Below are 23368 nucleotides of genomic sequence, written 5' to 3' on the forward strand. Positions count from 1 at the left end.
AACCAAACTTTCTAAGAAACATATTTTATACAAATATATAAAGAATATATATTCCTAATTTAGCACAGTTACCATGACTTTATAACATAAAAGAAAATCTTTAAAGACTTCATGAATGTTTTTAATCCTTATATCTGAATTAAATTTACTGATACAAAGATCAAAGGACCATTAAGAACATCAAAGAAATCAACTTTACTTACTGCTAAGGTCAGATACCTACCTTGTTTCTCATTGTAGATTATATTCTTACACAATAGGTCATTATGGCAAAGCACAACAGGTGAGCCCAGGTTGGAAAGCATCTCCTTCATCCAAGTCATTTCTTCCTGAAGAATCTGAGAGCTTGGGATATCACTTAAGAACCTTTTAGTTTAAAAAAAAAAAAAAAAAAAAAGTTATATATTGTTTATATTAATGACTTTTTTCAAGTTTAAAGATTAAAATCTATTTTTAGTAAATTCTTTTCATTCAATTGCATAGACTCCTGAATTAAAACAAGCCAATTACTATAAAAGTCGGAATAAAGGAAAATCTTTACTTAATGAGCTGAATATGAATAAAATGAAACTAAGCAAGTTAAAATGCAGGACAGAAAAGCAAAAAATCTATTATTACAAAATTGGGGAAGGAAAGTCATATATATACTTAATAGCTAACATTTACTAAGCACTATTCTAAATGTTTTACATTTATCTCCAAGACACAAAGAGTTTAATAAAAAGAGGCTTAAGTATATTTAAGTTATAAAGACAGTTTATTAAAGAACTAAAACATCTATTTCAAGCTTTGAAGGGTGAATGCAGTACAAGTCAGCTAAATTTATCTATCGAAGTCAACAGACATGATCTACTATTGATAAACCTAATCAATTCTATGATAATCATCAGACATTATCTTTGACAATCATATCATAGAATACTCCATTATCTATTATAGAAATTGTCTCAGAGTAGTGAGACTGGGAAGTATGGTAGGTAGAGTGGCAAACAGGATTGGAGATCATGGCTTTTTAATTCTACACTCTTCTGTCCTATTTATTACACTATATTTATATTCATTTGATAAAAATAAAATGAAACAAAATAGAGTGCTACCACTCATTCCTCAATAGCACCATCTGGCTTACAAAATTGCTGTTTATGCTTTCTCTTCCCTTAACACTTTAAGCCTAGCTTTCTTCATTCTTTCTCTACAGTCTCTCAAATCATAGCCTTACTTTTCCATTTTATAATATAATAAAGATTCTCTATCAATGAACTTAACTTTAATGAATTTGCCTATTCAGGTGGTTGCTGCTGTATTTTCCCACTACTGTATTCTTCTCTACACACAGCTACCAAAAGTAATCTTTATACATTCTTTTCAAGATGGTGTTATGGTTCAAAAGTCTATTTAAAAGATACAGAGCTGAATAGAAATGATAGAACTGAAAGGACTGAACATGGTAATTACAATCACATACAAACAAAAAGGAATAGAATATGAAACAGATTTTTAATATATTTTTTTAAATTTTATTTATTTGACAGAGAGAGAGACAGTGAGAGAGGGAACACAAGCGGGGGGGAGTGGGAGAGGGAGAAGCAGGCTTCCTACTGAGCGGAAAGCCCGATGTGGGGCTCAATCCCAGGACCCTGGGACCACAACCTGAGCCGAAGGCAGACGCTTAACGACTGAGCCACCCAGGCGCGCCCAGATTTTTAATATTTTAATTGTTTTTAATGTTTTAGTTGTATATTATCTATTAGGGCAGGGTGCTTTTTGCACGCTGTTCTACATACTTTGTATATAATAACTCAACCCTCATAAAAAACTCTAAAAGGTAAATATACTACTCTTATTATTTCCATTTTACTTTTGCCCAAGGTTACACAGCAGAACGGTTAACTGGCAGAATTAAGGCTTCATCCTAGGCAGTCTGGCTCCAGAGTCTTGTACTCTTAACCCACACAATACAATACTGCCTCTGAACTCTGCATTATCTTAAAAAATCAAGAAAATCAGGGGTGCCTGGGTGGCTCAGTCGTTAAGCATCTGCCTTCAGCTCAGGTCATGATCCCAGGGTCCTGGAATCGAGCCCCCACATCAGGCTCGTTGCTCGGCAAGAAGCCTGCTTCTACCTCTCCCACTCCCCCTGCTTGTGTCCCCTCTCTCACTGTGTCTCTCTGTCAAATAAGTAAATAAAATCTTTAAAAAAAAAAAAAAAGTCAAGAAAATCATACATTAACTACTGCCATGTATTTCATTAAATTTTTCACTAAATTTTTTCAATAAAATAGTTATTTCAAAAGAGGATTTTGTGGTTTTTTGCTGTCATTTCTTGAGTATTTAGCACATTGGACACATTTACAGATGTTTGCCTATCCCAGTTAAAAGGGTATACTATCCCCGGGCGCCTGGGTGGCTCAGTTGGTTAAGCGACTGCCTTCGGCTCAGGTCATGATCCTGGAGTCCCGGGATCGAGTCCCGCGTCGGGCTACCTGCTCAGCGGGGAGTCTGCTTCTCCCTCTCCCGCTCCCCCCTCTTGTGCTCTTTCTCTCTCTCACTCTCTCTCAAATAAATAAATAAAGTCTTTAAAAAAAAAAAAAAGGGTATACTATCCCTATCAAATTCAAAGTTTGACAAACTACCTGCAAATAAAAACACATACACTGAGTGAATCAAACTAATCTCTGAAATAACTCAACAGAACAATACAGCTATTTTTCTCTAATGAATTATAATAAGTAAAAAGAAACAAGAAAAACTCTATAGGTCCTGCCTGTCTCTACTGTTCTTAAAATGAAAAATTCCTGAATACATGTTGGGAGTATGATTTAGATATAAAGGAGAAAAGAGAATTCCTAATTTTTGTACTAGTAGTAATCACTATAAAAACATGTTCATATAATTTAGATTCTAAATGCTAAGTTACAATTTTTTTTTTTTTTTAAAGATTTCATTTATTTATTTGACAGAGAGAGACACAGCAAGAGAGGGAACAGCAGACTCCCCATGGAGCAGGGAGCCTGATGCGGGGCTCGATCCCAGGACCCTGGGATCATGACCTGAGCTGAAGGCAGACGCTTAACGACTGAGCCACCCAGGTGCCCCAGGTTACAATTTTTTTAATAAAAAATAATAAAATACCTTACTTGGAACCTGGGGAGTCAGTTTTACAAAAGCTGAGTAAGACTCCAGTAATTGAATTTTCAACCTCATTATCTAGGACCTGTATAGTCTCAGTAAACTAAGACAATCCAATCTTTTTCACACTCTAATATTACTATACTGTCCCAATGCAAATCTCAAGGCCTATTTTAAAACAGCTTGAAAAGAATTCTTTTAAAAAGGGTTCCATGGCCAACTCATTCTGTGCAAAAAGTACCATTCATAGCAATCATTATATTATGTTTACTTCCAAATAATTGTTCTATATTTGTTTCTTGGCTGGTCACCTCTACCCACTCCTCACCCCTACCCCAGGCTTTTGTAGGGTGTTTTTTGTTGTTGTTCTGTTTTGTTTTTGAGTTGGCTGGGGGAGAGAGACAGTTATATTAATGTAGTGCCACCTGAGAGTCAAATAAATCAGTGCTAATTTAATCAAATGCAGACAGCAACCAAACCAGATTATATACACAAAAACCTTGTAAGGTATCTCTGAAACTTTATAGCAAAACAAGGTAAAACGATTTCAAATGTAAAAGTAAATTTACCTTTTATTAAGGTCTTCATCTGCAAATCCTGTGGGAATGAGAGAGAAATATTTTCCCATCTTTAGCCATAGATTAGATTTGGGAATCCAGCCATTGTGTGCATGGATAGCATGGATTTTAGCAAGCTGACGTGCTATTAGCCTGTTTTAAAACAAAACAGCATAAAAAGAAAATGTTAAGCATCATAGGGTTCATGTCTACTCATGAGTAAACTAACTTGGTGTGCATTCATTTTATAACACGATTTCATTTTTACCTAATATAAGATTCAAAATAATTTGTCAAGTCAACTCTCACAAGGAGAGGCAAACAAATGTTTAAAGCATCAGTAGGAAGAAACACCTACAATTAATTCAGTGAATAAATACTGTGTCCAAAAGAGGTTGAGTGTCTGGAAGCAGTTGGTCTATTCTGATTACATAAACAATGGTTAGGACCAATACACAATTATAAATGATTTCAAGGCCCATATTAGACATTAATCAGAGCTACATTTTGAATTTTGATCCTCTACAGTCACTGAGGTTAAAGGACAAAAGGGGACTAAAGTAAAAAGGTAACTGGGCAGATAAATGGGTTACAGAAGTTAATTTCTATAACTGTGTTAAAGACAAATTTCCTGAACAAACATTAAGATTTTATGATGTCAGAATCCATCTTCTTGATTCAACAATAAAATAATTTGAAACTGTGTATACTTGTATCCATGCTATCTTTGTATCTGTAGAACCAAGAACAGCAAATGCTAACATAAGAATAAGCACACAAAACAGAAATAAGTTACCAAACAGCCTGTATAGACTAGTAGGTGAGAAAATGACTTAATAGTAATCTACAAATTAAAGAACTTAAAACTGGCTAATTTGGAAGATGCTCACAAGCTAATGTAATGCTCTTTTAAAAAAAAGAAATTTATTTATTTATTTGAGAGAGAAAGATCACGAGCAGGGGCGAAAGGTAGAGGGAGAAGCAGACTCCCCACTGAGCAGGGAGCCCGAAGCAGGGCTAGATCCTAGGACTCTGGGATCATGACCTGAGCCGAAGGCAGACACTTAACTCACTTGAGTCACCCAGGCGCCCTAATGTAATACTCTTTAAGTACAGTTCTAGGACCTATTAGCATTGCGCCACCTAGGAATGTCTGAGGCCCCACCTCAGATCTACTGAATCACAATCTTTGGGAGTGGGGCCCAGCACTCTGCATTCTAAACAAGATCTCCAGGTGATCTCAATCCACCGTAAAGTCTGAGAAACACTGATATAATGATACAATTCTGCAGCTTGGCTCTATACTGAAATCAAACTGGAAACTTAATAAAACAACTAGAGGCATAAGTACTACCCCTAGAAATTTTGATTTAATTGGTCTTGCGTACAGCCAAGGCATCAAGATATTTAAAAGCTACCTGGGCCACCTGGGTGGCTCAGTCAGTTAAGCATCCAACTCCTGGTTTCGGCTTAGTTCATGATCTCAGGATCGTGAGATCAAGCCCACAGCAGCTCCACGATGGGCATGGAGCCTGCTTAAGATTCTCTCCTTCTTCCTCTGCCCCTCCCTCTACCCACTTCTAAAAAAAAAAAAAAAAAGTTTAAAAGTTTCTCAAAGGATTAAATATGCAAAAATATTTGAGAACTGCTCAATTAAGACACACAGAGAATCTACCATTGCAGTATTGTGATTAAATATACATTTTTATACCACAGAGAATATTCTCTACCTGGTTTATAGTAACAAAAGAGTTCTGATTTTCCTTTGGAGAAACCTCCATCCCCTTTACTTTTACTTCATGTGGTTCATACAGAGCTGACCTCAATCCTAACTCTCTATCCTACCTGCAGCACTAATTTTAGGAGTTAAGATGACACAGACTTGGCCCAGAGCATTCAATCCTTCTATATTTGTTCCACAGTGATTGGTTCTGAGCATGTTACCCAAACTAAGCCAAAAGGATTTGATCTCAGGACTGTGACTGATGCTACTCTAGTTGAAGCTATTAGAAAAACACCCCTGCTCCCTACCCTCCTCCCACCATGACTAAACTGATCAGGTAAGCCTGCAACTGCTGATAATTATAATTGCCATCCTTTTTTTTTAAGGTTTTATTTTCAAGTAATCTCTAAACCCAATATGGGGCCCAAACCCACAACCCTGAGAGCAAGAGTCTCACATTCCACTGACCAAGCCAGCCAGACGCCCTTATAATTGCCACGCTTAAGGAAAATTTGCCAGAATATAAAGCTAACAGACTCAAACAGAAGAGTAATACTCCCCTAATGACAATGTTAGAGTCCCTTGATCCACCCATGTTTAAACTCAGTATTCTCAGTTATATGTACCAATAAATGAATTTTTCAATTATCAAGAGGCCTAATACATTATCAAAATATCAAAATCTTCAATCTTTTTAGGAATAAGTGCCTTGGTTCATATCTCTCAAACAAATTAGCCAACAGTGCTTTACATAAAATTTAATTATTGTTTGACTGACCTTCCACAAGATCACATATTCATGTCTACAAGAATATACACACAGGGGCGCCTGGGTGGCTCAGTCGTTAAACGTCTGCCTTCAGCTCAGGTCATGATCCCAGGGTCCTAGGATCGAGACCCGCATCGGGCTCCCTGCTCAGCGGGAAACCTGCTTCTCCCTCTCCCACTCCCCCTGCTTGTGTTCCCTCTCTCACTGTGTCTCTGTCAAATAAATAAATAAAATCTTAAAAAAAAAAAAAAAAGAATATACACACAAAAAATCTAGTTTTAGCCAATCTCATATATACATAGAAGGCTGGGCCCAAATGAACACCTGGTACTTTAACATCAAGAAAACTTTAACATCAAGAAACTTGAGGAGGGGTGCCTGGGTGGCTCAGTCAGTTAAGCATCTGCCTTCAGCTCAGGGCATGATCTCAGGGTCCTGGGAATGAGCCCTGCATCCTGCTCAGCAGGAAGCCTGCTTCTCCCTCTGCCTCTACCTGCCTCTCTGCTTATTTGTGCTCTGTCAAATAAGTAAATAAAATATTAAAAAAAAAAGAAACTTGATGAAAAAGTAGTCAGAGGATAACAAAACCAAAACAAAGGAGTGTATATGTACAGGTGTGTGTGTATATACACACATATATACATACATATACATGTGTATGTATATGTTTTACAGATACAAGTGTGTATGTGACATATTTTAAGCCAGAAAGAACTGATTTTAAAACTTTGAAGAGGAAAGCTGGGACAAGAAAGAAAGGTGAAATCCATGCTACATAAAACTGAAGGGGCGGGGCGCCTGGGTGGCTCAGCAGGACTTAAAAAATTAAGTCCTAATTACAAGTTCCATACTCATCTAAAATTTTTGATAAATTGGGCCTCAACAAAACATGCAATTTGTGAAGAATGTCTTTGTTAAGAAAAATAGTTTTTACTAATAAATGAATTCCACAAAGTTGCAAAACACAAAAGTAACATGTAAAAATTAGCTGCAGTTCTACATTAACAATAACAATCCAAAAAGGAGATTAAGAGAACAATTTCATTTACAATAGCATCAAAAAGAATAAAATATTTAGGAACAAATTTAACCAGGGAGCGGCACATGGGTGGCTCAGTGGTTAAGGGTCTGCCTTCAGCTCAGGTCATGATCCCAGGGTCCTGGGATCGAGCCCCACATCAGGCTCCTTGCTCGGCGGGAAGCCTGCTTCTCCCTCTCCCAGTCCCCCTGCTTGAGTTCCCTCTTTCACTGTCTCTCTGTCAAATAAATAAATAAAATCTTTATTTTTTTTTTAATATTTTTATTTATTTATTTGAGAGAGAGAATGAGAGAGAGAGAGCAGGAGAGGGAGGAGGGTCAGAGGGAGAAGCAGACTCCCCGCTGAGCAGGGAGCCCGATGTGGGACTAGATCCCGGGACTCCAGGATCATGACCTGAGCCGAAGGCAGTCGCTTAACTGACTGAGCCACCCAGGCACCCCAATAAATAAAATCTTTAAAAAAAAAAAAAAAAAAAAACTTAACCAGGGAGGATGAAAGACTTGTATACTCCAAACTACAAAACACAGCCAAAAAAAATTAAATACACAAATAAATGGAAAGACATCCCATGTTCATGGATTGGAAAACTTAATATTGTTAAGATGTCAATACTACCCAAAGTAATCTATAGATTCAGTGCAATTCCTACCAAAATCCCAGTGGAGCTTTTCGCATAAATAGAAAAACCCATCTTAAAATTCAAATGTAATTTTAAGAAACCCCCAGATGGCTAGAACAACCTTGAAAAAAAAAGAATAAAGCTGGAGGTCTCACACTTCCTTACTTCAAAACTTATTACAAAGCTACAGTTATCAAAACAGTGCGGTTCTGGCACAATGACATACATATAGACCAATGGAACAAACAGCCCAGAAATAAACCCTCAAGTTTATGGCAATGATTTTCAATAAGGGTACAAAGACCATCCAATGGGCAAAGGACAGTCTTTTCAACAGCTGCTGTTGGGAAAACTGGATATCGAAATGCCTTACATCATATATAAAAATTAACTCAATGAATCAAAATCTAAATGTAAGAGCTACACCTATAAAACTCTTGCGGCACCTGGGTAGCTCAGTCGGTTAGGCATCTGTCTTCGGCTCAGGTCATGATCCCAGGGTCCTGGGATCTAGCCCTGCATCGGGTTCCCTGCTCAGCGGGGAGTCTGCTTCTCCCCTCCCCTCTGCCCCTTACCCACTCTCGTGCTCACTCTCTTTTTCTACCTCCACTCACTCTCTCAAATAAATCTTTAAAAAAATTTTTTAAAAATAAATAAAGCTATAAAACTCTTAGAAGAAAAGGAAGAAAGCTTCATGACACTGGATTTGGCAATGATTTCTTGGATATGATATCAACAGTACAGGCAACAAAAGTAAAATTAAGTAAATTAAACTATATCAAAATTTAAAACTGCATCAAAGGACAAAATCAACAGAGTGAAAAGGCAGCCTATAGAATGAGAAAAAATATTTGCAAATCATGTATGTGATAAAGCTTAATATCCAGAATATATAAAATACAACAGCTTTGGGCGCCTGGGTGGCTCAGGTGTTAAGCATCTGCCTTCGGCTCAGGTCATGATTCCAGGGTACTGGGATCAAGTCCCACATTGGGCTCCCTGCTCGGCGGGAAGCCTGCTTCTCCCTCTCCCACTCTCCCTGCTTGTGTTCCCTCTCTCGCTGTCTTTCTCTCTGTTAAAAAATAAATTAAAAATCTTTAAAAAAAAATACAACAGCTTGATAACAAAAAATAAACAATCCAATTAAAAAATGGGTAAACAGGGGCTCTTAGATGGCTCAGTCAGTAGATCCTGAGACTCTTGATCTCAGGGTTATGAGTTTGAGCCCCATGTTGGGTGTAGAGATTACTTAAGAATAAAATCTTTAAGGGCGCCTGGGTGACTCAGTTGGTTAAGCGACTGCCTTCAGCTCAGGTCGTGATCCTGGAGTCCCGGGATCGAGTCCCACATCGGGCTCCCTGCTCAGCAGGGGGTCTGCTTCTCCCTCTGCCCTCTTCCCTCTCGTGCTCTCTGTCTCTCATTCTCTCTCTAATAAATAAAATCTTTAAAAAAAAAAAAAGAATAAAATCTTTAAAAAAAGAAAATGGGTAAATTAACATTTCCCCCAAGAAGCCAACAAGCATAAGATGGCCAACAAGCATAAGAAAAAATGCTAAGTATGACTAATCACTAGGCAAATGAAAATCGAAACCTCAGTGATATAACACCTCATAGCCATTAGGAAGACTACTATCAAAAAAGCAAAAAAGCAAAATAATAAGTATTGGCAAGGATACAGAGAAACTGCAGCCTTGTGCACTATTGGTGGGAATGTAAAATGGTGCAGTTGATATGACAAACAGTATGGTGGTTCCTGAAAAAATTACAACTAGAATTACCATATGATCCAACAACTCCACTTCTGGTTACAGATCCAAAAAAATTGAAATCAGGGTCTTGAAAAGATATTTGTACACCTGTGTTCATAACAATCTTATTCACAATAGCCAAAAAGGTGAAAGGAACCCATATGTCCATCCATGGATGAATGGATAAACAAATTACAGTATATATACATAAAATGGAGTATTAGCCTTAAAAAGGAAGGAAATTCTGACACACACTACAACATGGATGAACCTTGAAGACACCATGCTCAGTGAAATAAGCCAATCACAAAAAAACAAAAAGTGTGATTCCACTTTTATGAAATGCCTACAACAGTCAAATTCATATAGACAGAAAGCAGAATGATGGCTGCCCAGGCTGGAGGTAGGGGAGAATTGGAAAGTTGCAGTTTAAGGCATACAAAATTTTAGTTCTGGGGGTGCATGGGTGGCTCAGATGGTTAAGTGTCTGCCTTCGGCTCAGGTCATGGTCTCCAGGTCCTAGGATGGAGCCCCACATTGGGCTTCCAGCTCAGCAGGGAGTCTGCTTCTCCCTCTGCCTCTCCCCTCTGCTCGTGCTCTCTCTCTCTCTCTCAAATGAATAAATAAAATCTTTAAAAAAAAAACTGCCTTCGGCTCAGGTCCAAATGAAAGTAATTGTGGGACTAGGTTGCACAATAATGTGAATGTACTTAATAGTACTTAATGGTATACATTTAAAAACGATTAAGATGGTAAATTGTTACATTTATTTTACAGGTAAAAAGAAATTTTTAGTTCACTGCCCAGCACCTCCACCAAAAAAAATTTAATTAAATAAATTAATCAAATAGTTATAAAAAGAATATAGTTCTTAACAAGACTTGATTAGAGAAATTTTTCTCCCAACCCCCTCAGAGAAATTGTTTTCTATTAGTAAATGTATATAACTAAAAAAAAACTAAAAAAAATCTCTTCATTAATATAATTCTGCACTACTTAATAAACCATGAATCTTTATTTGTATATATCAGAAGGTAATTAAAAATTACTTAAAGATTTCTGATTTTCACTATCATAGATTGGTCCTTCTTCTACCTAGTCTCAATAAATAAGGCTTCATCCAAAGGTAAGGGAAACAATGGCAAAAATGAACTATAGGGACTTCATCAAGATAAAAAGCTTTTGTACAAAAAAAAAAAAGCTTTTGCACAGCGAAGGAAACAGTCAACAAAACAGACAACAGACAGAATGGGAGAAGGTATCTGCAAATGTCTTATCAGATAAAGGGCTAGTATCCAAAATCTATAAAGAACTTATCAAACTCAACACCCAAAGAACAAATAACCCTATCAAGAAATGGGCAGAAGACATGAACAGACATTTCTCCAAAGAAGACCTACAAATGGCCAACAGACACATGAAAAAATGCTCCACATCACTTGGCATCAGGGAAATAGAAATCAAAACCACAATGAGATACCACCTCACACCAGTCAGAATGGCTAAAATTAACCACTCAGGAAACGACAGATGTTGGCAAAGATGTGAACAAAGGGGAACCTCATACACTGATGGTGGGAATGCAAACTGGTGCAGCCACTCTGGAAAATAGTATGGAGGTTCCTCAAAAAGGTAAAAATAGAGCTACCCTATGACCCAGCAATTGCACTATTGGATATTTATTCCAAAGATACAAATGTAGTGATCCAAAGGGGCACCTGCAACCCAATGTTTATAGCAGCAAAGTCCACAATAGCCAAACTATGGAAAGAGCCCAGATGTCCATCGACAGATGAATGGATAAAGAAGATGCGGCATATATATACAATGGAATATTACCCAACCATCAAAAAAAATCTTGCCATTTACAACAACGTGAATGGAACTGGAAGGTATTATGCTAAGTGAAATAAGTCAATCAGAGAAAGACAATTATCATATGATCTCACTCATATGTGGAATTTAAAAAGCAAAAGAGAGGAGCATAGGGGAAGAGCAGAAAAAATAAAACAAGATGAAATCAGAGAGGGAGACAAACCATAAGAGACTCTTAATCATAGAAAACAAACTGAGGGTTGCTGGAGGGGAGAGGGTGAAGAGATGGGGTCACTGGGTGATGGGCATTAAGGAGGGCACGTGATGTAATGAGCACTGGGTATTATATAAGACTGACTGAATCACTGACCTCTACCTCTGAAATCAATAATATATTATATGTTAATTAACTGAATTTAAATTTTAAAAAAAAATTGCCCCCCCAACCCAAAAAATAGTAAGGCTTCACTGCACTAACATCAAGGCAAATGCTACCTTAAAATCCCATTCTCAGTAAAGCAAAACATTTGAAAATTTCAAGGCTTCAGAAAATTTTTAAATATCCACTAATACTAATTGTCCCCACTCTTGGAAGCTTTTAAAAAATTAAGAGCAAGGGGCGCCTGGGTGGTTCAGTTGGTTAAGCGACTGCCTTCGGCTCAGGTCACGAACCCAGGATCCTGGGATCAAGCCCCATGCCGGACTCCCTGCTCTCCCCCCACCACTTGTGCTCTCTCTCAAATAAATAAAATCTTTAAAAAAAATTTAAGAGCATTATAGTAATAGGAATTTTTTAATTGAAAAATAATCCCTAAGCCTACCACTCCAATAGTTTATTTCATTTTTACATACTCCCTTTGGATTTTCAGATAAGCCAATTATTGTGTAATTGCAGCCACAGTTCAGCTACTAAGCTGATTTTTTTCCCTCTTAACCCTGCATCAGCCATTCTGCATATTTTAGACAGTATTCAAAATTATCATTTCAATAGTAGCATAGTATTCGTGCTGATGTGCCTTGGTTATATCTGAATATAAGAGCTGTCATGACATAAACATATAACTTTCTTTTATGAATTATTATATATTGTCCTATTAATTTCCAAGAGAACATTACCAGTATTACTTGTAACTCACAATGTACCAGTTCCACTACAATACATTCTAGCACTGGAAGTCAGTGTTTTCTACTTATGCTTTTTGATAAATGTGCAATAATTAATTTTAAACTGCATTTCCTCCTATTATGTCTGTTGCTGGGTGGTTTTTAATTAAACTGCAGGCAGGATTCCTAGCAAAAGGCAAGTTTCAGAGAAACACCTGATGAGAAAATTCCTAAACACCTGTGAATTTTTTTTTTTAAAGACTTTATTTATTTGACAGAGAGAGACACAGCGAGAGAGGGAACACAAGCAGGGGGAGTGGAAGAGGGAGAAGCAGGCTGTCCCCTGAGCAGGGAGCCCGATGCGGGGCTCGATCCCAGGACTCTGGGATCATGACCGAGCCGAAGGCAGACGCTTAACCACTGAGCCACTCAGGCACCCCGAGTTTTGGCAAACTTCAGTGTTCTTGATCAAAAACTGTAATTGAATAATTAATTGAATAGGCGCCTGGGTGGCTCATTCGGTTAAGCATCTGACTCTTGATTTCAGCTCAGGTTATGATCTCAGGGCTGTGAAATCAAGCCTGTGTGGGGCTCCATGGCCAACGGCAAGTCTGCTTGAGATTCTATCTTTCCCTCTCCCTTTCCCTTCCCCATTTCACACTCTCTCACTCGCTCTCTTAAATAAACAGATCTTAAAAAAAAAAAGTCAAAAAAGACTATAGTCTACAATTATTCTCTTTCTACTTAAGATTACTTAAAATCAATTATGCAGGGGCGCCTGGGTGGCTCAGTCGCTAAGCGTCTGCCTTCGGCTCAGGTCATGATCCCAGGGTCCTGGGATCGAGCCCCACATCAGGCTCCCTGCTCCTCGGGAAGCCTTCTTCTCCCTTTCCCACTCCCCCTGCTTGTGTTCCTTCCCTCACTGTGTCTCTCTCTGTCAAATAAATAAACAAAATCTTTTAAAAAAAAATCAATTATGCAAAGCTTTCCTTTTAAAACAGAAATTCTATAGAAAACTTAATGACAATTATTTAATTATATAAAATGATCCCAAATCAATAAATGGGGGAAGTCTGCTTTTCTTCTTGAGTCTTTTCACTTCAACTCTACAAATTTTCATGTTTTTTTTTAATGTGATGTAACAAAGGCCTTACTATTTTCCTTTATATTTTTATGATCATTTCTCAGTAAGTCAAAAGATTAAGTTACTCATTAGTATCTTTTGGGATATACTTTTACTAGCCATGTGAATGACCTTACACAAATTACTTAATTACTTAAAATCTTTGCACCTTACTTTTCTCATGTATTAAAATGGGATCTTAATATTAACTATTTCCTGGGATTATTGTGAATTGAATTTATTAATACACATAAGGTGTTTTGGGGGGCCTGGCTGGCTCAGTCGGTGGAGCATGCAACTCTTGATATCAGGGTCATGAGTTCAAGCCCCATACTGGGCATAGCTTACTTAATAAAAAAAAATACTTGGGGCGCCTGGGTGGCTCAGTTGTTAAGCGTCTGCCTTCGACTCAGGTCATGATCCAAGGGTCCTGGGATCGAGCCCCGCATCGGGCTCCCTGCTCCGCGAGAAGCCTGCTTCTCCCTCTCCCACTCCCACTCCCCCTGCTTGTGTTCCCTCTCTCACTGTGTCTCTCTCTGTCAAATAAATAAAATCTTTAAAAAAATAAATAAAAAATTTAAAAATATATAGGGATGCCTGGGTGGCTCAGTCCTGGTTGAGTGTCTGACTCTTGGTTTTGGCTCAGGTCACATCTCAGGGTTGTGAGATGGAGCCTCGCTTCAGGCTCCGTGCTCAGTGGAGAGTCTACTTGGGATTCTCTCTCTCCCTCTCTCTCTGCCCCTCCCCCTCCAATCTCTCTCTCTAAAATAAATCTTTTTTTTAAAATTATTTATTTATTTATTTGACAGAGAGACAGCGAGAAAAGGAACACAAGCAGGGGGAGTGGGAGAGGGAGAAGCAGGCCTCCCACTGAGCAGGGAGCCCCGACGCAGGGCTTAATCCCCGGACCCTGAGATCATGACCCAAGCTGAAGGCAGACGCTTAACAACTGAGCCACCCAAGCACCCCTAAAATAAATAAATCTTTAAAACACACACACACACACAAGGTGTTTAAAAGAGTGTCCAGCTCATATTAAGTACTGTATCAGTATTAGCCACCATCATCACTTTAATACATCATTTCTCTAATTAATAGTAACTTACCCATTACTACCTTTTTTAGTATCAACTAAAAATAAAGTCTTGACTTTTTAAATTTTTTTTTATAAAAGTATGCAACTTTTTTTTTTCAAGATTTTATGTATTTGAGAGGGAGCGAGCGATATAGAGCACAAGCCAGGGGGAGAGGGAGAAGCAGACTTCCCGCTGAGCAGGGAGCCTGATGCCAGGCTTGATCCCAGGACCCTGGCATCATGACCTGAGCTGGAGGCAGCCACTTAACTGAGCCACCCAGGCGCCCCAACTTTTTTTTTTAAGACTTATTTATTTGAGAGAGAACAAGCATGCGAGCTAGGGGGAGGGCAGAGGGAGAAAGTCTTCAAGCAGACTCCCCACTGATGTGGAGCCCAATGCAGGGCTCGATCCCACAACCCATGAGATCATGACCTGAGCTGAAACCAAGAGCTGGATGCTTAACCAACTGAGCCACCCAGGCGCCCCTAAAATCTTGACTTTTTAATATAAAATGGTCTCTTAGAGGAAGTTAAAATAAAAACCAAAACAAGGGACTACTCCTGGGTAGTAATTACCTAAAATCACTTAGTTGAGAAAGACTCTGAAATCTCATCTATGTTCAGAAGTAAAGAGCTCCAAGACTGGTTAGTTTTGTCTGTCACAAACAAGGAGGGTTTAGTGGTGGCAATAATTACTTGCTATGCCACATCTACATGCTGCTTGCGTACACTTTAAGGAATACTACACTACATGTTATAATAAATAGTACATGAGAGCAAAAAAATCTATGAATTTTAGAATTCAGAAAATATGTTTCTAAAAGCACAATAACGGATGCCTGGGTGGCTCAGTGGGGTAAGCGTCTGCCTTCGGCTCAGGTCATGATCCCAGGTTCCTGGGATGGAATCCCACATCAAACTCCCTGCTCAGTAGGGAGTTTGCTTCTCCCTCTCCCCATGCTCATGCTCACACGCACTCTCTCCCTTGCTGGCTCAAAAAAATAAAATCTTTAAATAAATAATAAAATAAAGGCATAATAAAGTCAACTAATTTGTAATATCCATAGTTTGCCTAAACACTGTAATACTTTAATTAATGTCCAAGTTATCAGAAGATCTGCCTAAATCAGATAAAATGTGAGAAGTCTTGAGGAAAAAAAAAAAATTATAATAATTATAAAACCTAACAGTTACATAGTGTTTAACATATGCCAGGCACTGTTCTAAACTTTTTACGTATACTAACAACTCTAATCCTTACAACAACCCTAGAAGTAGGTACTATTATTCTCATTTTTTAGATAAGGAAACTCAGGCACAAAATGTTTAAGTACTATGGCCAAATTCACACAGCCCATAAATCTGAAGCAGTCTGGTTTCCACGGTGTATCCTGAGCGACAGAGATATAATGCCATATATAGAATTTCACATGGTTTTAGATTCCATAACTTTTCACAATCAAAGAGGAAAAAAAACTGCCCTCTAGGCATTCAGTTTCCATCATGAGACTATAGAGTAAATAGAAGGGAGAAATCTGAATATGAACTTCTGACCAGCAATAACCACTGCCAATTGTTCAACTGAAAGTTTAAATTCGGTGTGTTAAAGACAGTTTAGGAATATCAACGTCAAATGCATAAAAGTATGTGTTTTACAAAGGCAGTTAAGACTGCTACACCAGTAAAAGTGGTATTACCCTTAGGCAACTTTCTTCTTAAATCCTTTGGACACTGACTCTTAAAACTGATATTTTTCTCCCTGCTTTAGTTATACTAGGAAGCTCATATGGCCCTTCTCTAAGAACCTTATGGAATATACTTTTTGTATCTGAATCTAACTCCAGCTTTTCCTTTGGCCTAATTTATGCATCTAATCCCTTTTAATCCTGTTATATAGATGTATCTCAAACATGGTGAACAAGACAGGATTTACAGGGACACCTGGGTGTATCAGTCAGTTAAGTATCTGCCTTCCACTAAGGTTATGATCCCAGGATCCTGGGATCGGGCCCCATGTGGGGCTCCCTGCTCAGCAGGGGAGTCTGCTGTTCCCTCTCCCTCTGCCCCTGCTCACGGGCTCTCTCTCTCACTCTCTCTCTCAAATAAATAAAATTATTTAAAAAAAAAAAGATTGAGGATTTATAAATAAATCTGATACACACACACACAAACCTAAAGACCACAAAAAATGTGACACAAAAGAAAAAACGTATTATCTGTTAATTAGCATCCTTCAATACATTCTAAACTGTACACTCACATAAGGGAAAAGACTATCTGGTTAAAAACTGGGGTTTAAGTAGATAGATTTCTATGCCAAAATATTTTTAAATATTATTTGAAACCAGTTTAAAATAGGTAAATACTAGGCCATTCCATTCTCACCAGTGTTAATGAAGCAACTCTTAAAATATGGTCCAGGCTCTCTCTCCAATAAATAAATAAAATTTAAAAAAAAGAAAAAAAGAAAAAAGAAGGGGGACCTGGGTCCTGGGTGGCTCAGTCTGTTAAGCAACTGCCTTCGGCTCCCTGGGATCCTGGGAGCCTGGGATGGACCCCTGCATCAGGCTCCCTGCTCAGTGGGAAGTCTGCTTCTCTCTTCCTAGCCCTCTGCCCCTCCCCCTGCTCATGCTCGCACTCACACTCACATACTCGCTCTCTCTCTCTCAAGTAAATAAATAAAATCTAAAAAAATATATATGATCCAGGATCCCTAGAGACTCAAACCCTTTCAGGTTTATGAAGTTAAAAACTACTCTCATAAGATGATATTTCCCTTTTTCACTCTCATTCTCTCATGAGTACACGGTGTAGTTTTCAAGAAGCTACATGAAGTGGTGTGATAACATTATCACCCTGAGAGCTAACAATGTGTGCCTGATATTCTTGTATTCAAAAAAAGTTGTTTTAATTTCTGACATGGTAAATATTGATAGCTATAACTCACAAAAACTCTTTAGGTCCTCAGTAACCTTTAAGAGTTCTAAAGGGGTCCTGAGAACAAAATGTTTGAGAACTTCTGTTTTAAACTATGAATGAATTTGCATTTTTCAAATCAAGCTCATTCGCTAGTTTTTAAGAGCAGAAAAAGAACTGTAAAAGACAGTAATTTTGGAAAAATGATCTAGCATATGCAAGAAATTACTCTTACAGAAAACATACTGAATTAAAGTTAAAAAGTAACATAATACAGCGAATTAAATAAAAAGTTTAAAAAGTAACAGTGTTAACAGAATTAAAAAAGAGGGGCGCCTGGGTGCTCAGTCGTTAAGCGTCTGCCTTTGGCTCAGGTCATGATCCCAGGTCCTGGGATCAAGGCCCGCATCGGGCTCCCTGCTCAGCCAGGAGCCTGCTTCTTCCTCTTCCTCTGCCTACTGTGCCCCTGCTTGTGAGCTCTGTCAAATAAATAAAATCTTAAAAAAAAAAGAATCTTAGTAAGCAAAAACTCTGAAAATATGAGCAACTGAATTACAAAAGTTAGTGATAAGAAATGTATAATGCTTTGGGGCCCCTGGGTGGCTCAGTCGGTTAAGCCTCTGCCTTCAGCTCAGGTCATGATCCCAGGGTCCTGGGACTGAGACCCGCATCGGGCTCCCTGCTCGGCGGGAAGCCTGCTTCTCCCACTCTCTCCCTGCTTATGTTCCTGCTCTCGCTCTCTCTCTCTGTCAAATAAATAAATAAAATCTTTAAAAAAAAAAATGTAAAATGCTGTAATCCAAGCACTACTTTAAAAAAATTAAGGGGACCACTTCACACCAGTCAGAATGGCTAAAATTAACAAGTCAGGAAACAACAAATGTTGGCGAGGATGCAGAGAAAGAGGAACTCTCTTACACTGCTGGTGGGAATCAAATTGGTGCAGCCACTCTGGAAAACAGTATTGAGGTTTCTCAAAAAGGTAAAAATAGAGCTACCCTACATCCTAGCAATTGCACTACTTGGTATTTATCCCAAAGATACAAATGTAGAGATCCGAAGGGATCTCTGCACTCCAATGTTTATAGTGGCAATGTCCACAATAGCCAAGCTATGGAAAGAGCCAAGATGTCCATCGACAGATGAATGGATAAAGAAGATGTGGTGTGTGTATATATATATATACACACACACACACACACACACACACACACACACACACAATAGAATATTACTCAGCCATCAAAAATAAATAAATAAAGGACGCCTGGGCGACTCAGTGGGTTGAGCAACTGCCTTTGGCTCAGGTCATGATCTCATCAGGGTCCTGGGATTGAGCCCCGTGTCAGGCTCCTTGCTCAGTGGGGAGCCTGCTTCTCCCTCTGCCTCTCCCCCTGCTTGTGTTCTCTCTCTGTCAAATAAATAAATTAAAAATCTTTAAAAAAAAATGAAATCTTGCCATTTCTAACGACGTGGATGGAACTAAAGGGTATTATGCTAAGCAAAAAAAGCCAATCAGAGAAAGACAATTATCATATGATCTCATTCATATGTGGAATTTAAGAAACAAAACAGAGGAGCATAGGGGAAGGGAGGGAAAAATAAAACAAGACGAAATCAGAGAGGGAGACAAACCACAAGAGACAACTTAATAACAGGAAACAAACAGGGTTGCTGGAGGGGAGGCGGGTAGGGGATGGGGTCACTGGGTGATGGGCGTTAGGAGGGCATATGATGTAATGAGTACTGGGTGTTATATACAACTGATGCATCACTGACCTCTACCTCTGAAACTAATAATACACTATATGTTAATTAATTGAATTTAAATTTTAAAAAATAAAATAAAGTAAAATAAATAAATAATTAAAGTGAAGCTTTGATACTCTGCAGCAGACTAATCCAAAACCACATCTCATAGTCCTTTTTTTTGCAGAGTCAACAATGAGACGGCAGACAGAAAGGATTTTTTTCTTCAGCAAAAACAAAACAGAACCCTAACTAAATAAAGTTTCTAAGGTAACCAAATAGTTGCTCAAAGAAAGAAAAGGCAGTTTTAAAAAATAATTTCCTTAGCGCACTTAATACTCTTATTTTTCAAAAAGAAAAATTATTAAAAAAAGAAATGTACCTGAAAATAGCAGGGTTGCAGACATGCTTTGGATCCAATGCTTCTCCCTGTATAAATTCATAGCACAGTCCATTATTGAAGGTACAGTAGAGTTGCGGTGCACAGCCATGAGCCTGCAACACTCGGAAACTCTTCACTTCCTCATCTCGATCAACTAACAACTCAGTCTTATTGCCATAAATTCGCACCAGGACTACATCCTCCATTGTATTACTCACATAACAGCCAATAAGTTTATTTGTGATTCCATCTGTGAAAAGCTGCCAAAAAAAAAAAAAAAAAAAGGAAAGAAAAAATGAGGGAAAAAAGCGATTACATACATTTAACGAATAAACAGCAGACAGCTTAAAATAATTAAATACTAATTAAAAGAAAATATCTACTTTTTAACATAAAAAAACTTTTAAATACAATTTTGCCTAACATGTCTATAATTTTAATTCCAGACTTAAACAAAAAGGAATGCTATAATTCCTATAACATTATGTCTTTCTTGATCCAGAAGTGTTATTCAATCTCCAGTAATTCCACACAATGTTTGATACCTATTATATCTCAAAGTATGCTTGTCCTGCAATCATTGCAAATGTGTGTGTATACACACACACAATCTCTCCTATGTCTAATAAACTGTCTCTGAAGACAGAAACAGTGCCCTCCTCCAGCAATGACATATAACATATAAAAGGTCTTTAATAATGTTCCCAAGTGTAATATACAAATATAAGGCTACCATAAGTTACACATTATGGTAAATATCCAACTTATAAAAATTAATTTTAAATGTTAATTTTAAAGGTTTCTTAACACAACATGCATTAGAAATTGTTTAAAGCATTCAGGTTAGAATTCAAACTTGAATGCTATGGCTAAAAAAAGCACAACCTTAATTAGAGGAAGTGAGAGGTTAAGTAGAGATTTCTACAATATTTTCTAAAAGGGACTTTTGGGACTTTTCAAGAGCTTAAGTCAAGAATTTCAAGTTCTTTTTTATATCTGAGCACAAATGGTACATTTAAAAAGCAAACAGATGATTAGCAGTATTAGTTCAAATCCACTCAAAATTTGCAACTTTTGGGGTGCCTGAGTGGCTCAGTCGTTAAGCATCTGCCTTCAGCTCAGGTCATGGTCCCAGAGTCCTGGGATCGAGCCCCACATCGGGCTCTCTGCTCAGCGGGAACCCTGCTTCTCCCTCTCCCACTCCCCCTGCTTGTGTTACCTCTCTCTCACTGTGTCTCTGTCAAATAAATAAACAAAATCTTAAAAAAAAAAAAAAGCACATGATAAAATTTAATACTCATGTATGATGAAAACATCTGCAAACTAAGAATAAAATGAAAACTTCCTTGGAGCCCCTAGCTGGCTCAGTCCATAGAGCGTGCGACTCTTCATCTCAGGGTTGTGAGTTCGAGCCCTACACTGGGTGTAAAGATCACTTGAAAATACATACATACGTAAGTTTAAAAGCAGAACCTTCCTTAATCTGACAGAGTATCCAAAGAAAACCTATGGGGCACCTGGGTGGCTCAGTTAAGCGTCTGCCTTCGGCCCAGGTCATGATCCCAGGGTCCTGGGATCGAGCCCCGCATCAGGCTCCCTACTTGGTGGGAAGCCTGCTTCTCCCTCTCCGACTGCCTGCCGTTCCCCCTGCTTGTGCTCTCTCTGTCAAACAATTAAAAAAATTTAAAAAAACAAAGAAAACCTACACATAACATCATACCTCATAATAAACTATTGAAAGTGTTCTCCCTGAGATTGGGAACAAGATAAGGGTGCCCACTATCACCTATTTCAACATTGTGCTGGACGTCCTGGCCAGTGCAGGAAGGCAAAAATAATAAAAATTAAAATTAAAAAAAATAATAATAATAAATAAAAGAATAGGAAAGGGAAAAACAAAACTATCATTATTTGCAGATAGAAAAGCAAAAAGCATACACATTAAACATTAGAATTAATGTTTGAAAAATTCAATATAGATCAATTGAATTTCTGTATACCAACAATCCATTTTTTTTAAGTGATACCTTTTATAATAATATCAAAAAAAATCAAATTCCTAGGGGGGAAAAAAATCAAATGAAACATGCAAGATCACACACTGAAAACTTCAAAAGTTTAAGAGAAGGGTTACCTGGCTGGCTCAGCCTGTAGGGCATGCAACTTTTTTTTTTTTTTTTAAGATTTTATTTATTTATTTGTCAGAGAGAGAGAGACAGAGAGCACAAGCAGGGGGAGCAGGAGAGGGAGAAGCAGACTCCCCGCTGAGCAGGGAGCCCAATGCGGGACTTGATCCCAGGCCCCTGGGATCATAAACTGAGCCTAAGGCAGACACTTAACCAACTGAGCCACCCAGGCATCCCAGGGCATGCAACTCTTGATCTTGGGGCCATGAGTTCAAGCCCCCCCATTGGGGGAAGAGTTTACTTTAAAAAAAAAGTTTGAGAGAAATAAAAGGACTAAATAAATGGGATATACCTTGTTTATGGATTTTAAGACAATATTATTATATGATTTTACTTCTCAAATATCTATAGATTCCACAAAGTATGAAACTCTCACCCAGTTTCTTCTGTAAAAATTGAAAAGCTAAGTCTGCAATTTATATGACAATTTAAAAAGTCAAGAACAGTCAAGGCAATTTTAAAGAACAAAGTCAGAATCCTATACCAAGAACTATAAAACTATATCACATACCAACACCCATAGCAATTCATCAGGTTCTATGCTTGATGATGTGTGCTTATAATCCTATACCAAGAACTATAAAACTATATCACATACCAACACCCATAGCAATTCATCAGGTTCTATGCTTGATGATGTGTGCTTATAATAAAAAATAGATTTTTATTAAAAAGAGTTAATGTAATATTCAGATCAGGAAGAATGTACTTTCATGGAATCTTCTCATTACCTTCAACTCATGGTAATCTTAGAGAAAATTCCCCAAAGCTTTATGGTTTTTCAAACTGAAAAGAGGGGCGCCTGGGTGGCTCAGTCATTAAGTATCTGCCTTTGGCTCAGGTCATGATCCCAGGGTCCTGGGATGGAGCCCCGCATTGGGCTCCCTGCTCCACAGGAAGCCTGCTTCTTCCTCTCCCACTCCCCCTGCTTGTGTTCCCTCTCTCGCTATGTCTCTCTCCGTCAAATAAATAAAATCTTAAAAAAAAAAAAAAACTGAAAAGAAATATACAGGTCCTTCTAATTTCTACCTTAGTATTTTTTTTTAATTTTTTTTAAAGATTTTATTTCTGAGAGAGCGAGCGTGCACGCACACATGCACATGAGTGGGGGGAGGGACAGAGGGAGAAGCAGACTCCCCACCAAGCGGGGAGCCTGATTTGGGACTCAATCCCAGAACCCTGGGATCATGACCTGAGTCAAAGGCAGACACTTAACCGAATGAGCCACCCAGGCAGGCGCCTTCTACCTTAGTATTTTGAGGAGATACAGATATAAATAAAGATATAAAGATGGTCCCCAGCTTACGATGGTCTGACTTACAATTTTCCAACTTTCCAATGGTGTAAAAGCGATACATATTCAGTAGAAACCATACTTTGAGTATGAATTTAGGGCTGGCACTATGCAGTATGATCCTCTCTCTTGATGATAGG

At 38.2% G+C, this 23368-nt stretch overlaps 1 protein-coding gene across 1 annotated transcript in view; it reads right to left on the bottom strand.

Moving 5' to 3' along the window:
* ETNK1 (ethanolamine kinase 1) overlaps positions 1–23368 on the bottom strand; it is a 60818-nt gene that overhangs the window by 24343 nt on the left and 13107 nt on the right. Inside the window, exons 2-4 of the mRNA XM_064591499.1 lie at positions 19749–20008; positions 3699–3839; positions 224–366 (exon numbers count right to left, since the gene is read on the bottom strand). Coding sequence (XP_064447569.1) covers positions 224–366; positions 3699–3839; positions 19749–20008 — 544 coding nt within the window. The remainder of the gene's footprint in view (positions 1–223; positions 367–3698; positions 3840–19748; positions 20009–23368) is intronic.

The sequence above is a fragment of the Mirounga angustirostris genome, unplaced genomic scaffold (assembly GCF_029215605.1).
Source record: "Mirounga angustirostris isolate CCGP_5_RB_7025 unplaced genomic scaffold, mMirAng1.0.hap1 SCAF_5, whole genome shotgun sequence".
NCBI classification, from domain to species: Eukaryota; Metazoa; Chordata; class Mammalia; order Carnivora; family Phocidae; genus Mirounga; species Mirounga angustirostris.